Source organism: Haliotis asinina, chromosome 6 (assembly GCF_037392515.1).
Source record: "Haliotis asinina isolate JCU_RB_2024 chromosome 6, JCU_Hal_asi_v2, whole genome shotgun sequence".
In the NCBI taxonomy this organism is placed as follows: Eukaryota; Metazoa; Mollusca; class Gastropoda; order Lepetellida; family Haliotidae; genus Haliotis; species Haliotis asinina.
In genome coordinates this window covers 6635468-6653680 of record NC_090285.1, presented here as the reverse complement: position 1 = coordinate 6653680, position 18213 = coordinate 6635468, and the positions used below count along the sequence as shown (strand labels likewise).

General features: G+C 37.8%; 1 protein-coding gene across 2 annotated transcripts in view; it reads right to left on the bottom strand.

Moving 5' to 3' along the window:
- Positions 1-2893: 2893 nt before the first annotated feature.
- LOC137286245 (uncharacterized) overlaps positions 2894-18213 on the bottom strand; it is a 32430-nt gene continuing 17110 nt past the window's right edge. For both annotated transcript variants that reach the window (XM_067817978.1, XM_067817979.1), the window contains exons 2-9: positions 13770-13945; positions 12441-12548; positions 9095-9279; positions 8671-8773; positions 7959-8120; positions 7351-7568; positions 6700-6908; positions 2894-5854 (exon numbers count right to left, since the gene is read on the bottom strand). In XM_067817978.1, the coding sequence (XP_067674079.1) occupies positions 5706-5854; positions 6700-6908; positions 7351-7568; positions 7959-8120; positions 8671-8773; positions 9095-9279; positions 12441-12548; positions 13770-13945 (1310 nt within the window). In that variant the 3' untranslated portion in view covers positions 2894-5705. The remainder of the gene's footprint in view (positions 5855-6699; positions 6909-7350; positions 7569-7958; positions 8121-8670; positions 8774-9094; positions 9280-12440; positions 12549-13769; positions 13946-18213) is intronic.

The following is an 18213-nucleotide window of genomic DNA, read 5'->3' as shown; positions in this document are numbered from 1 at the left end:
TGGTCAGATGTTATACATGTTATTTTTTTATTGTACTTTCTGTGTCCATTTCTGGTGTCTCCTGCCATGATATTGTTGGAATATTGCTAAAGCTAACTAAAATTCATTCATTTATTTTCAGTAAAGTACAGTTTCTAGTATTTTTGTTGGGTTGAGTCCCATCTGGCATTCCAACTCACACCCTTAGAATCAGATGCCAACCCCATTCAGCTACTGCAACTTTCACAAAATGGAATTTTGACAACTGGTAGTTTAGATCATTGATTTTTGTACCCTCTCATCAGAATAAGCTGGTCTTTACTAACCCATGCTTGTCGTAACACAATCAAGAGGTCAGGTTCACTTTCTTGGTTGACATGTCATCGTATCCCATTTGCATCACTCCATTCTCATGCTGTTGATAACTGGATTGTCTGGTCCAGATTCGATTATATAGACCTCTGAATATCCCTGTCACACGTCATCTCTGGGAATTACATACCGCCATCTGAAGTCTGAATGTTGCAACAGTGAGAAGAACAGTAACCTGGACCAAAAATAAACAACTATTCTGCTGTTTGGATCAGTATTTAATGAGAAATGAGTGAAAATTGGATAAGAGATTGCACCTAGTACATAGTAAGTATTATATATATTGTTTGCAATAGAACCCAGCCATGTGTTTATATATGTTTATATACAAAGATAGTATATGAAATAAATTGGCAAGTTGATCTGAAATTATAAAAACAAAGTAATCATATCTCTCAACATGAGTATTTCCATAGTGGATTTTTGCATACTTATTTTTCTAAAGACAAGCCAGGATTATTTACACATGATCCATGAGGGAGAAATATCTGCAAGTCAACGACTAAAGGTTTGTCAGAAAGTAGTCCAAACAAAAGTAGTCCCCCAGCAACATGGGCAGAATGAGCATCAGCCTGAGTTTGTCTAACCCAGAGTGATTGTCAAATAACTAAGAAACTGTACACGGGATTTCATTGTATAAATATGTTTGAACAACATCAGCTAGGCTGAATATATATGGACATACTGCCCAGTGATATAAATGGTATATTAATCTACGCATTGATTAACAAATCCTTAGTCAACTCTATACCAGAAGGGTTAAGATAGTCATATCAAGACTTTATGAAACATGCCCTCATGCCTCAGAATAATTCACTGCCGTCAGTTAAACCATGCTTTATTTTCAGGCTACATGTATTTTTTTTCCTTCCTGATTGTCTTCATGCTCAAGGCTGGAGACAATTAAAAATTTGTAGATTGATTTTTATAGGGTTTGTTACCATGATAAACTAAACTGGGAACTCTCAAGGATAATTCCAACCTTTTAGAGCTCATCAAGTACACTTCCAATCAAGCAGGTTTCAGTTCTATAAAAAATAATGATGAAAAGACCTAAATAATTCTCCTACCAAGAGTAGTCAATCCATGTCTTTGATGGTAAGAAAGAAACAGGACTAACATCAATACTAAAAACATATACAAGGGCAAGGTCACCAATATATACAACCAATCATAGCACTGACAAAACGTTGAACAAACATATATCACAGTTTGGTGAATAGTTCCATTACTATCTGCTGTATGGTCAAATAATAGATGGATAAGAGACTGCAGAGAATATCTCCACATCAGTTAATATTAATATTTTATTAAGCATGCCTCACTCAATGTATTCCTAATATTAATATTCACGGTTCGGAAAAACATGAATGTATAACTTATCTCTCCCTTTTATCATATAACGTTTAATATACAATATTTAAGATATAATTTCATTGAATGAAACTTCAGAAACCAAAAAAGATACAGTTTTTGAGTGAGATGCTCATTTTAACATTGTACAGTGCTAAATGATTTGCAGCTACATGTATGATGAAATATTTGTCATAAGTCTTCTGTCTACTTAGAGCACAGCCAAGTACTATAGTTTACCCAGAAAGATTATTTGTGGCACAAGCAAACACTTTCCACTCCAACCCAGAGCCAAGGGGTCTGTCAATGTTGAGGTAGATAAGTGCTATCGTCGGTTGGTAAAGAATGTGGTTGGAAACTGATATCTGGATAAAAATGTACTACTCCTGACCCAAACAATGAACACACATTAGATCAGAACCTTAAGCTGTGCTCAAATGATTATTCCAATCGCACCTTTTAGTCCTGACACTTTACCTCTGTGTACAAGAACCATGGACACCTCCCTGGAGGCTGCATCAGGTGAACTCTCTGATCAATGCATCAGTGTGAAGACTTCTATATTCTTTGCACAAATCATGCAAGCAAATTTGACAAGAACAAAAAAGTAATTGTTGAAACCTGAATGCACAAATAATTATGTGTTGCTGTTTTTTTTCTTGAGGACTTTATACACCCTGGCATATACACCTGAAAAGCTTACTGTAGATGGTATATCTGCATTCTGGGAAGCGACAGACATTTTCAAATTGAGGTTGTAAAGACGTGAAGACAAATCAGCTGATTTTAATTAGGTCAAGAGCCTATGCATCCTCAATTTTTATTGAAAAAGATATCGTCTTACATGACCCGTGGAGGTGTCCTCAGACCTGATGTCACTGAAGAGGTATTTAAGTGTAAGATCTGTAAGAAGATAGATATTAGGCCAAACCAATTATATTTCTTATTTTATAGATAGTTTGCCCTTGTGAAACCTAAAGGCAGGAGGGGAAAAAATAGAAATGAAATCAACAGTCAAAATAATATTCCTTCTAAATACTTATAAAAGTATTTTACATTTGGGCAGTAAGAAGTATATGGGGCAAACAAACTGAAAAGGGTTTTCTTGTAAGTATACATTCTTCCCCCCCCCCCCCCCCCAAAAAAAAACCAAAAAAAAAAAACCAAAAAAAAGACATTAGGATTTTACTTTTGAGCAGGGAAAATTACTTTTTATTTTGTATCTTCTTGAAAAAATATGACAGGTTGATCTGTAAAACAAGATATAGAACTGATCTGGCTATAACCCTGTACACAGTCAATATTCTTTAGACACTTAGTTGGTCAATACAGATACACCAAAAGACATCACTTCATTGACTGCAGCATGGGTCTACAGATCATTCTCTGATGTAGACCAGTCTCCCATAGAATGATAATAATGGCAATATTGAAAAACTGGTATTATGTCAACATGTGGGTGCATAGAACCTAGATATATATAACACAACCAACCAGATGGCCTCAATTAATCTTTCTGTTAACTAATGATACATCTTGGTTCCAGCCAAGAAAAACAAATTAAGAAATGAAACTGATTTGTACAATATGTATAGAAAGAAAAATATATATCAAAAGAGGTATAAACTTCAACAAGTATAAACTGTACAGTAAGACAAATAGAAAGCTCTGAATGAGTGAAAATATAAACAGACATTGGGAGGGTCTATATACAAATGTCATACACAGCGGCTTGGGACATGTACACCTGACACTTCAGTGATTCACAGCAGCTTGGGACATGTGCACCCAGTACTTCCAGTGACTCAAAGCAACTTAGGACATGTACATCTGACACTTTCAGTGACTCATAGAGGCTTGGGACATGCACATCTGACACTTCCAGTGACTCATAGAGGCTTGGGACATGTACATATGACACTTCCTTTGACAAACAGCAACTTGGAACAGGCACACCTGACACTTCCAGTGATTCACAGAGGCTTGGGACATGCATATCTCACACTTCCAGTGACCCACAGTGGCTTTGGGCATGCACATTTCTGGCTTCAAGTTACTCCAGCGACCCACAGTGGCTTTGGGCATGCACATTTCTGGCTTCAGGTTACTCACAAGGCTTGGGACCTGCACATCTCACACTTCCAGCGACCCACAGTGGCTTTGGGCATGCACATTTCTGGCTTCAAGTTACATACAAGGCTTGGGACATGCACATCTCTTCCTTCTAGTTACTCACAAGGCTTGGGACACCACTGCATTCAGACACCACAGTGTCCAGTGGTAAGGATCTGTACCAATAGTTTGGGTATTCCAAGATCAAAACAAATACAACGATGATGAAGGGAGGAATATGCAAGGATTGAATTATTACTTCATGACAACTTTTAGTTCGCCACATCAATATATGACAGCATCTAATCACATATTTATTAAATTACATGGAATGACATGAATTATTTCAACATACCTCTCATATCAAGTGATATCAAACATTTTGAACAACTGCTAAATACACTGTCCACAAGCCTCTGGGCTGCATCGCTGGTATATTAGGGGGCTATTAATAACTCTAACCTGAACATATTTTGTTTACAGATCAATATAAGGAGACTAAAGTCACCAACCCCAAACTTAACATAAACAGTATCTGTTCAGATTATCACTGTTATATATTATTGTACATACATAAGAAAGTTAGGATCTGGTAAATGCCACATAAACAGATACTTCTAAAATTTTAACATTTGCTACTGAAAAGGGTTGACATAGTGACCATTTCCAGACATATGAATGTATTGTTAATGTGCCCATAACATATTAATTTGCTTGTTAAAACTGTACATCATAATATATTATTGTTAGTATTTGTCTCTCTTGTTCAGTAGCACTGAGAAATGGCTTTACATATAAAATATGGCTGCATTACACAATGTAACAGACATATAAACAGGTCAAAGTTTGAAGGAGAGATGGTACCACAGCAAACAAACTGTAAATGCCTCCCAGCCCCAGCCTCAAACTGCTTAATAGCCTTGTTTGCAAACAAGCTTCAGCAAAACTTCCTCTTTCTGGGCGCCAGGCAAAAGATATACAGCACTGCCCATTCAACTCACGAACAGAAACACCATACACGCTATGATAATAGAATGGATGCTTCTTTGGCTTGACTCTGCAATGGATTGTAACATGGCTTGACTCCCCATGTCTAGACAGTAGACTGTCCAACAGCTTGATTCCCTCATGATAACACAGTAGACTGTCCAACAGCTTGATTCCCTCATGATAACACAGTAGACTGTCCAACAGCTTGATTCCCTCATGATAACACAGTAGACTGTGCCATGGCTTGATTCACCCATGATAACACAGTAGACTGTCCCATGGCTTGATTCACCCATGATAACACAGTAGACTGTCCCAGGGCTTGATTCACCCATGATAACAGTAGACTGCCCCATGGCTTGATTCACCTATGTTAACAAGAGACTGTCCCATAGCTTAAATCACCCATGTTGACGCAGTAGACTGTGCCATGGCTTGATTCCCCCAAATGCAAACAGAATGGACAGTCACACAGATTGAATCCCCCATCTGACAAACTGGACTGTCCTATAGCTTCATTCCCAAGATGAATAGAAAGGACTGTGAAATTGTCTGAATATGAGTTCTGTGGAAGTTTTCTATCATGTAGTAACTACTGAACTGATGAGCTGTTCTGATTTAGACTCCAATGGGAGTGAGTTGATCTAGTCTCCACTGTCTACAGACAACTACTAGTGTTGCCTACAACACAGACACTAGGCTCACACTGTCACAGATAGAAATGTAGAAATCAAGGGCAACCTTGTCAAGAATTGGCTTGATAATACAAGGCAGAGCAAGGGAAAGGCCAATAATCGTTCAATACGTCCACGGAAACAGCATACTTAAAGTATGTGACTATTCCATGTATGTACTCAAACACCACTATGAATGATGTGATTGGCTAGATCCAGCAGGCGTTATTTGCGTATCTCACTCTTGCCCATGGTTGCCCGGAGACCGATGGTTCCATCATTCCAGCAGTTAGGTCGGTCCATACAGGACTGCCATATAGCGATCTCTTCCCCTCGTGCATCCATCCACTCCACAGTCTTGCCTGATGAGACACCTGAAAACATAAACAGTAAGCCCTGATTTGGGTCTCCTCGATGGAAGAACAAAATGAACAATGAGCACAAAATACATGGGATTACCATACATGGGATTACCATACACGTCAGTCGAAACTTGTGCCGACCTTCAATGGCTTATATTTAGTATAGTCTTACCTTCATGTAAAATACTTTAATTTCATTGGACAGTGATGCTTTAACAAGTTTGTGTGTCACCCTTCCCAGGAGGATGACAACAGGAACAAATATTACCACTGCGACAGTAACTGCGCAACTCTCCGCCATAAAGCTGTTTCACTAACAACCGTATGATGTTACTCATAATCTGACACATGCAGTCCATTGAGTTAAAAAAACCATTCAATTAACTGTTTTTGAGTACACTATGTACACATTCCTTTTCACCAACTTTCACTGCTTTATTTAAACTATTTTACACATTGAACTATTTGCTCACTCAACCTAAACTTAATCAAGCTTTTTTATAGCAGTACTAAGCTCGTCAGAATAGATTTCACTGATTGTAAGAATCCAGTCCAGTTACATGTCATATGCTAGGTAGAAAGCTTATCACTTTTCAAAATAAAATAAAGATTTTGCACATTCAGCATGGCAGTAAGGTAAATACATTGTTAGTTTCTCCCTCGGCTAGCACAGTCGGATGTATGCCATTTTGTAGCAGTGTCATCTCTTGCCTTCCGGCTCAGGAAACACTGCTACATAAAGGCATACATCAGACCGCATTACCCTTGAGAAAAGCTTAGAACATATAATCTACCTTTCTAAATGTCTGTTAACAGTGCAAGAGGGAAGCTATTGCCTATAACAGGATTAGTCCTACCTGTTCCTAAGTTGAGCCTAACGCCTCCAAGGAAGTCATTGCTGGTGATCTTGTCATAGTCCCAGATGGTCAGCTCCAGACTGCGGTCCTTCATTTCCTCCTGACTAACATCCTCGAACAGGAACACATGATTCCATGTGGGATTGCAGTTCCGCTTCACCACTGCAGACTTCTGCTTACTACTCTTGTGCTTCTCAGGCAGAAGGTATCTGTCCAACCCCACAACATACAGTGAATCTTTCATACCAAACAAATGCCCAAAAATTTGCAAAACACAATTATCTCGGTAACTAAAGAAAACATATTTTTAATCTGTTGCTCAATGATTCATACACTCTGCTGCAAACATTGGATGAAGTTTACGTCTTTGCTGATATTTGGAGAAAAATGGTACTGACAAGGAAAAACAGTGACCTTCACAATACGATTGCCATATGATCACTTTTGCAGATGGATTCCTGCAATAGTTGCATCCAAAAGTGTCTTGTCTGCACCTAAACTATCAGCTTTTCATCAGTACTTGTACCCATGAAATAGAACACAAATTAATGGTCAGTATTACAGAGAGACAACTACAAACTTTGTATTAGACTTTGAATACATCATCAAGTGCTAGTTCTAAGGTGACAATAATAGTCGAGTTGTACATACGCTTTACAGAAGGGGTCAGAGGACCCATTAGACCGCACAGCTGTCAGATTCTTGGCTTCCTTCACAAGCACCTGCAGTTCTCCCCTTGGTGGTGCTTTGCCCTTCTTAGACTTGCCCCTCCGAGAACCATCGTTCTCCAGGTTGTCAGCTGTCACAAACTTAATTGACAACACAAGGTCACCCTTGTAGGAAACTGGCTGGGCATCTGGGGCTTCCAACTGCGAAAATAAGGGGCATAACTCTGTCATTCATACTTACACTCAATTACATTGACTATGGCACCTATATTGGTATATTACAACTGTGAAAAAGAAACAACTGCGTTTCTTGCTCTACATCCATGTAGGTAATTGATCTAGGCTCTTTAATGAGACAAGAGAACACATTTACCTATGTGCTACCCATTTATGGAATGTATGTCAGCACTCAACAGGCTAGTATATAGCTGACTTGCAGGAGAATGTTTGCAAGTATTTCAAAAGGGAGTTTTTGTGTGTGTTTGTTATAATGTATACAAGTTCTATTAATTTTTTCTAATATTCTATTAAATTATTAAATCCTATGCTGTCACTTCATAAATGTGTCCCTCAGTTTGTCTGTCAGCTTACTCTGTCCTGAAGGGGGTACCACTTGGGAGAGGCGTCACCAAACTTGTAGCAGTCCATGGGTATCATGACTTCTCCAAGGAAGTCGTTTCTGCCGAATCGATCATGGTGCCACACAGTTACCCATAATACCCTGTTCTCAACTTCGCTCTTTGAGATGACATACTGTAAACATGGCAATGTATACAATAAAACACTGACAACAATGTATGATCATTGTTATGCAAAGTGTGGCTTTTAACTTGGAAACCATTAACATAATCTACAAGCTGAGGTTCTATTTTGGAATACGCTATAATACAGAGTATCCCCAGAATTCTTGCACTATTCCTCCAACAAAAAAAATCATTCACACAGAAAGCCTTTCGGTGAGTTTTGGTATCGTTCATTAACTGTGTTTGTAAACCTGATGTCTCAGCATCTGCTACAAATGTACACAAATTCTGTAACATGCAGATTGACAGTATTGTCTGAACTGATTTTTTCCTATCCAAAGCAGTTGTGGATATATTTCAGCTGAAGACAGGAGTGAGAGAGTGATTAGGTATGGTTTTATGGTTTCACTATTCCAGCAATATCAAGGCAGGGGACACCTAAATTTATGGATATATATTTTATCTATGTGGGGAATTAAACCCTGATCTTTGGGGTGATGAATGAATACTTTAACCACTAGAACATCCCACTGCCCCTGAAGACAGGAAAGTCAACCTACTCTCAATACTTCATCAAAAGTGGGGTTGAGCGTGTGCTTCTTGATCTTAGTTTTCCTCTTTCCACTTCGTGTCTTGTCTGGCAGCAGGTAGGTCTTAACATACCTGCAACAGATGTAACAATCTGATCAGAGTTATCTCCCCTTCAGCACCTGACAAGGCAGCATGCTCATAGATCAATGCTCATGCTGTTGATCACTGGATTGTCTGGTCCAGACTTGACATTTTACAGACAGCCACCATACAACTGAAATATTGCTGAGTGTGGCATTAAACAACTAACCAAACATCCAACCTGACAAAGCAGTATGCTAGTTGCCTCCCATTACAATGTGGTGCAGTTTAAGAAAGTACCTTGTATTCAACAGTCATTTCTTTTCCCCACTGCCATTTGATGTTCGGCAATATATGAATAACTGAACTCACGGATCAGAACGATTCCTTTTTGTATCAACTGGTGCAATATCCTTGCACTGCTTGACGTGGATTTCCAAAGCCCCAGTCTTATAGTTGTAGTCAAGTCCAAAAAGAATCTCCCCGGTGGCAGGGATCTTCCCGAAGTTGATCTCCCCAGCATCGCTGTACACGCTGTACAAACTCTCCCGACTGTCCTGTAATACCCACAATACAACTGATGTACACCCACCACACAAGGCGTCTGCTTCAGGAGAACTGGAGTGGGATCAGCATTAGGCAGAACTGAGTTTTCATCAAATGACTAACATGTAAATTTACTGTATTTTCTTACTTTCTCAAGACAGATACAATTTACTCATTTTCCTGACGTTCGAGACATGATAACACCCCATCCCCCCTACCCCTACTCCACAAACTAATGGCAGTGGTGGGAAACTATAATGGCAGCAACAAACATGTTGCATCAAAGAATTGCCAACCTCTGATTCTGAATCAATGTGTTGCTATGTTACAATGAAAATGTGAGTTTTACTTTGAGCTGCAGTCAATAGTATTCTGCTTGTATTTACACTGGTAAGGTAAATCAGTCATTTTGATTTTTACTTTACGTACTAACTTAGTCTATTGCCCCTTGATTACCATGGAATTAACCACAGTTCATCAACAAGACTGGTCACTATTACATCTAAGGCGGGCAATATGTATACATTACAATTTGGGCTCTCTCTAAATATTTCACTGCAGGAAGGACCATTAGAACTGATGGAAAATATCAGAAACAGTTCCTTGTGTGTGATATATTTACCTGTCTGCCATCAACCCTTGGCCTATCTATGCTGATAAGTTCAGTTCCAAATAAAAAAAAGTTAAACAATTAAAAAAAACAATATTTAAATATGAGTTTTCGTAACCTCTACCTCAATAAAAATTTCTGACACCAACAACCTGAAATATAACTTATTTCCTAAAGAAATCATAAAGTTATGGTAAAACCTTATCACCAATTAACAACAATAAAAAAGAGAAAACATGTTAAAGTAATTAAAAACAACAACTTGATTAGCTAATACATGATTGCTGTAACCACCGTCTAAACAACCTTTGAGAAGTTTCACTGAAAAAAATTGCACATTTACATCCACAAAACTGTTATCATAAAATTGTCTTCACTAATTGCATGGTGACACACTGACAAGCAAAGAGAGGCACACTGTCGTGGAGTATATAGAAAGTTAGAAAGCTGCCATTACTAGCATGAAGTGAATGCCAAATATATGTGTACTACAGTGCAAGGTGCTCGTGGTTGGGGTATAGCCTGTTAGCAGCAATGACATAGATGTTAGTTAACATGAAACAAACAACACCTGAGAGTACCCTCTACACGACACAATAAACAAATCTCCCTTTGTTACCTGCAACAAAGCTTTGTAAGAAGCAATAGTAGGATTATTATTATTATCATTATCAGCATCTGCTACATCACAAAAACCCAGTGGGAGGGACTGTGGTTTAGAGTTGCCCCCGAGGAAACTATTAGTTGTTCTGGTGAGTTGACTGGGTGGTCAGATTCTTAGAAGTGGCTGATTGCATGTCATCAATATCTCGGACCGGTGAAGATTCAGGTTAGAGTTGGTTTTCAGTGATGCAAGCTTGTTGTAATAGGTCATTAATGGTTTCAGGCGGTCAGACTTTCTGATTGGTTAACACATGTCATCAGTCCCCATTTGTGCAGATCGATGCTCATGTCGATGATCACTGGATTGTCTTGTCCAGATTCGACTATTTACAGACTGCAGCTATATAGCTGGAATATTGCTGAGTGCAGCATAAAACTAAACTCACTCACTCTTCATACCACTGGACTTTTGAATTTAAACTGTTTACATGCTATAAATAGCTTTAATACTGATAAACAGTGGTGTTAAACCATGAGTGAATGTCATAGAAACAAGACGTGAGATTATATCCTACATCACAAGTGCCATGGGGTGCATCCATAGCCAACATTTCACTGCAGGAAATATGTAAGTAATTAAGTTGATGTCACTAGTATAAGCACCACCATGTTACCAACGTACATATACCTCTCAGAGGAATTTACAAGCCAACCATAGGTCAGGTACCGTCATGAATTCCTGTGCTTTGACTGAACAAATCATGAAGTACTAACAACATAATGTCATTATACTGATAGCTTATTGATTAGTATCTGATATCGGATTAAACTAGTAAATATTTAATTGACCAAAGTTTACGTCAATCTTGCACCAGCTATAGGTCTGATGGAAGAAGCTGAATTTGTTTGAAGATGGATCTGAAAGGCACTACCACCATACACTGCAGCTTGAAGTGAGTTAGTTTAGTTTTACACTGCACTCAGCAATATTCCACCTTATAATATGGTGTTGGTCTGTAAATAATTGAGTGTGAACCAGACAATCCAGTGGTCAACAGCATGAGTATCGATCTGTACTGCTGTGAACTGATGACATATGCCAACGAGCCTGACCACCAGGTACTGTTAGTCACAAGATCAACAAGAATGGTTTACTGAATATAAATTCTAACCTGAATCTTCTCTGCAGCATGTACCACTCACTGCCGGTTATTGCTGTATTATCAAGAGACTAGTAGTTTTTTAGTATTTAGTCTTGTATCAGATAGCTATGGCTCTTTAGTTTCAAGTAATGTTAGTTTGTTAAAATAAGTCACAAATTATGAAATTTCTATGCGAACAATGTTAAATCATGATTCAGATGACACAAACATTCTGGTGTTTAGTCATAACAACAAACTTCAATTTCTAACAAAACTGACAACTTTCTCTCCCATCATCTGAAAGTGTTTTTTTTCCAGTAATAGTAATTATTTTTATAGTAAAGACAATCCCCCATAATAGTAAACATAAACATATTGTTGAATGAATACTAATAGTTCCCATAGCCGCAAAAAATAATCATTGTGTCTGTATTTGTCAAGAAAACAGAGATGTAAATATGTGGATAAAATTGGAAAATGAAACTTCTGCCAATAACCAAACACCTTGTATGTTGATATTTCATTTAGATGAACTATCAGTGCTATATATATTCCATGCAAAAATTTGAATTACTGTTACCGATGACAGAGTACTTGAACGCTGAAAATGATGGTTATGTATATATATATCCATTTTTGACACATCTTTTCGTCTGTAGTCACTACTACAAATAAGCTATACCATATTTTTTTTTCAGTTTTGATCACAATTAATCAGTTGAATATTAGTAATATGAGCATTATTACAATCAGAACACACGCAAAATAGAAGGGATTTTCGCACCATAGAACCCTTCAGTGTGTGAGACAGACTTACTGTAAGACTGGAGTAAAGGTTGCCACGACTACCACGTAAACTGCCAAGAGACTTGTGAGTCGCAACCAGGTCATCTATGTCTTCATCTTCCTCTTCTCTGTCTTGGGGCTATGGGACCAGGGGAGACAACTCATTATCACACATCTCACAAGGGAGACAACTCATTTTCACACATACCCTCAAGAGAAGGATTTCACATGTGTACAATCTGCCATGTGCACAGGCAGTCCTGAGAAAACCTTACTCTCAACTCCATATCACAGTAAGTGTGTGACCGTCTTGCATCAGTTTATTTTTTTCCAAACCACAGGGTTGTTGCAGTGCAATGCATGCTGTCAAAGCTTCACATGTAGAAAGCAGTGACAACATGCTTGTCGCATTTAGTTTATCTTGTGGAATGGCATCATCTGGGTAATGATGTACCTGTACAGGTGAGGGTGATCTAAACAACACTGACATGTGGCTGATAGCCAGTACACACAGGAAGCAAAGTGCTTATTGTGAACACAAGGAGATGTGACCATTGCTAAACTGTACTGGCATTGCAAACACAGATCACAGAATACACAGATACATGGACGGGCGACAGGAAAAGCTGCTATGTGGTTCCTATTGCAAGGGGTAGACTTTGACACTCTTACTACTGCTGAGCACCAAACTTGACCAGGATTGCTATCAACAGCATTTAAGTGATTTGGATTATCTCCCCTGATGATGTAGTGTGTAAATGTCTTTGAGGATATATTGAGAAAGTTAAGTAAAGAATCATAAACGTTGAGAAAAATGTTGACAGTTTCATGATAATGCTTACTCTATTTTCAAAAAAATATCCACATTCCCTTAATTTCAATGTTTGGCATATAAACCAAACCACTGCATTTCAGCATTACATCACTGTCAGGGGATGATGCTTAAATTCAGTTAAGAAATGGCAGTCAAAGATTGTCAAAGTTTAACACCTTGTCTTAAATTCAGTAAGTGTGGGTATAAATAATGTGATGTTATCATATTTAAAGTTTTATGATTTAACTAAAATTTGTTTGTTGATAGGAAACAAAGTTATATAATTGCTAAATTATCTGCAATTTGAATGTGCATTGACTATTAAACATGATATTAATTAACCAGGTATGGGAGGATAAAAAAATCCAGATTGGTTTATCTAAATTGGATTTCAGAGGCAGATTTGTTAAAAAAAATAATTTATAAACATTACATTTAGACATTATTAGACAATTAGATTTAACCTGTAACAAATGTAATAGGTATACCACACAATTACTGAAGGTGAACGTATGTACTGGTGCAAAGCAACCAGGATGACAATACCTCTTCCGCTGACGTTGATGTCAGTACGAGTGATGGTATTGACAGATGGCTATGATGTCGTGACTTGTGTTCAGGGGTATTCTCTGCAGATGTCCCTGAAATATGTCCACTGTCGTCACCGTGACTCTCAGTCTCTGACGTCCGATCAGACATCACTGGGGGATTTACTCCCACATCTGAAAACGGATATGGCAAATTACATCTCATGTTTTATAAATCGTCAACAATATGATGTAGGTCACATGATCAACTGTTAGTGCTCTCATACCTGTTGGGTTAATTGTTACAAATGTTTGATCTACAATAATCTCTTCCCAAAACTTCTAGTTTTGGTCAGGTAAGATTCCCTGAACTTTGTAGATTGAGAGGTTACATACATACATACACTAACAAGTTGGTTTGCAAATCTGTCTTCTCACCTTTCCACAATCAAAGAACAAATTGAACAATTAATCACTAGGAAAACAAATTGTTCCCAAAACATAAACCTGCAAAACACATTGCACCCAAAACTCACAATCCAGTTCCCATTCAGCCATATTTAATTGGCATAAGATCTTTTGACACTTGTCTTTTTTACCAATATTTAAACTTTGCAGGATAACAGTCTGAACATCCTGTGTGGTTTCTATCAAAGATTGAATTGCAAAGTCGCAATAAATAGTCTATGTATCACACTTAATTCATTATGACACACAAACACCACCATATATGGATCACCAGCAAACCATGTGTATATGATTAGCATGCAGTAATTCATCTGTTAATTCATGCAATTAGTAAGCTATGTGATAACGACATCAGGCTGGAATGATAATATATGGTAGACCTATCCTAGACACAACCTGATGGCGATTATCAGTACATGCCAGGATCTACAACATACAGTATTCTACCTCTTTGGAATCCCCAGTGACAGCCTCAGGGAAATGCCTGGCTCTACACACTCCAGTGTCATATTCAAGGCTCAAGGGAAATGCCTGGCTCTACACACTCCAGGGTCATATTCAAGGCTCAAGGGAAAATGCCAGGATCTACAACATACAGTATTCTACCTCTTTGGAATCCCCAGTGACAGCCTCAGGGAAATGCCTGGCTCTACACACTCCAGTGTCATATTCAAGGCTCAAGGGAAATGCCTGGCTCTACACACTCCAGTGTCATATTCAAGGCTCAAGGGAAATGCCAGGTTCTACACACTCCAGTGCCATATTCAAGGCTCAAAGGAAATGCCAGGTTCTACACACTCCAGTGCCATATTCAAGGCTCAAGGGAAATGCCAGGTTCTACACATTCCTGTGCCATATTCAAGGTTCAAGGGAAATGCCAGGCTCTACACACTCCAGTGCCAAATTAAAACTATTAGAGTCCCATTTTACCATGCCATGGCAACTACAAGGAGAATTGTAAATCAAGAAACCAATGTACCATATTCAACCTACTTAGTGCCCCTCTTACAACCTTAAGGTGAAAATTTCCTCCTAGCAACAAGATAAGATATTGTCTTCCAGCCTGATAACACTGGAAACAACACCTTAGCTGAAGATTGTTCATGTGTTATTTTTAAGATAGTTGCTGTCCAGTGTAATTTTCAAAAGGAAGTTCATAGAATTAAGCAATTATGAGTAGTGACAAATTATTTATTACTTTCATTCATCGTTATATAGTTGTACGTTGTGAACAGTTTTTGTCTTCATGTGTGATCTATGACCACATGATATACACAGATTATTTACTAGTGTGTGTGACATATTGATTTTATCAAAAGTGTGTCTGAATTCTTGTATATAACGAACAAGAGTTAAGGCAGTACATAAACCCCTACAAGAATTTTGCAAAATCAGTCAGATTCAAGTAAAAACTATTTTCAAGTAAAAACCTGAATCCGAATGAAAGTAATAAACCTACTTGTCTAACATATGGAAGTGTTTAGAACCTCATATTCATTAAGATTGATTGATTGATCCCAGTGGGGAAAACTGGTAACTACATCTGTGAAGGATGATCTAGCAGTGTGTCCTACCATGTCCCCAGTCACACCACAGTGTGTGGATGATTCAATCATCTCTCAAGACAGAAACAAGCATGCCAATCTCAGGGGTCTTAGCTTATTCAGACCATTGTAACCAGACTGATTGATAATGTCCTTTTTCAAGATGCTATCACATATTATATGAACACATTTTGTCAAATATAGTTTAAAAAAGACTGTAAACTGAAACTAATTATTGATAACATTTACAGGTATTTTAGGAATACACTGATTTATCGATTTGAAACACATGCTGTTTGGCACCCACTTGATATGTCCCATCAGAGAATGGTTTAGTATCTTGTTCAGTTCCAGGGAATCACATGACATCATACTTAAAATTACTATGACAGCTGAACCTTCAATCAAAATGGATATCTGTTTGTGAATAATGCTTCCTTAATGACTTCTTTTATGCTGACATGATTTAATTAATGAAGCAGGCAGATAGGTGTTTTTAGAAAGTGTACACTTCGTGGAATTTGTTGAAATGGTTGTATTGAGGTAGAATGCCATATTTTAAGTGTAGAGCCAAATGAAGCGCAAAACATCTCACTTTTTCTGTAACACATCTAATATTGTCAAATGAACATATGACACTGCTCAAAAACTATCACAGATATATTTCTGTCCATTTCATCAAAATATAAAACTAAGAATTGTATGAATGTGTAGCACACCCAAGACTATGTCCTATGGGCCTTTGGTGTCATTTGCACATTGAACAAAGAATGACTGACTGACTGTCATATGAGGCCTCATCAGCATCATTAACAAAAAAGACAGAAACACTTATTGTATTGTTTCTGCAAAACAAAGTACATTTGTTAACACTAACATGTGTCAAGCCGCTCCTAACTGCCGAGCATACAGAGATCTCCAAATGGCACTTTCTGGAATAGTATGTACTGTTCACAATGGTACATATGCTGTACATATGTCCTCCAATTTTGACTCTTGTTCCATATCTGGTCTTACATTTCTCCTTCAAATGGCCTTTAGAGGGGTTCTTACATTATATGATATTTCAGTAAATATTTGTGATTATTCTACTGTAGAATCTGAGTGTTTCTGTATATATATATTAATGAAGGTTGCTATTTGCCTAAAACATCAATCAAGCATAAGTGAATAGCTCTGATTGGTCCACTGACCTTTCCACAGAGATTGATCTGATTGGCTGGAATACTTTGTTCTGGTTATCAGTGATTTTCCACATCAGTTAGCCAGGAGAATGTCTATGGCAGTGTGCTTAACATGGTGCCCCAGTCTCACTTGTGGTGATATAAAGCAATTCCATACTTAAGCACAGACCGTAGTCATAGCATTGCAACTTGGCTGCATTTCTTTGCGAAGAAACATAAGCCTGAGTTGGTAAAAAATACACGCAAAGTGCGAGGTTAAGAGAATGACATATAGTTTCTGGAAAACAAGACATTCCATATAAGGAGACACTTCTTCATTTTTCACCATAGCATTAGTAACAGCTGGACAGAATGGACATAATGGATTGCCAGTGGCAGAAGAGACAGGACATGTAGGATTTTAGACATGTGCAAAACTTGTAGCTAGAATAACATAACAGATGTGACCAAATCAAGAGAACCAGATTTATTTCTTTTATAAGTTTAAGACCTATAAGAACAATAAAAGATCTGTTTCATCCAAACCATTTCAGAAACATGTAAACAAAAGGTTTGCACAGTAAAATATAATCTAAAATTCTTATCTAATCTGGTTATTCTCTGTAATCTAAATGCATTTCCTTAAATTTAATACTTCCACTGTAACAAATCTATGAATCTTCTGTCAGAAAAAAATTATGTTCTCATCGTGAGTTAGTTATGAGCACTAAAGTGGAGGTGATTGTGAAATTAAAGGGCCACAGATATTTATTCTGTTTTGACTTTATATTTTCCTCTGCTATATGCTCCCTCCATTTGGCCCCCAACTAATGGGAGCAGAGGTTAAGTCTCGCATGAAATCCCATAAGATTTCAGTTGTCAGACTGTGGCATAAAGTAAATAGTGTGATACAATCCATTATGAAAAATAAATATCCTAGTTATTGCCCTAAGCTAATGTATGCGTCTCAGCATCTGATGTTTATCTGTGGTGGCTCGGAAAAACGCTGTAATCACCTAATGGAGTTGTGGAGCATGTTTGTACTCAGGGATCGCATGAGCAGAGACAGGACTACCGTCATATAGTCTTGAACAAATTGGCAGCATAGCTACCTCTGTTAATAGTCTCTTCTGAACATGTGCGCGATATCATTTCCTATAAAATATTTCCAGGATTGCAAATGTTTTGCTAATAAAGCAAACCTCATAGCTCATGCTGATACAGATTAATTAAAACCTAAAATGATACATCATATTTCAGTCCTTATACATGAAAAAACTTGGTGAAA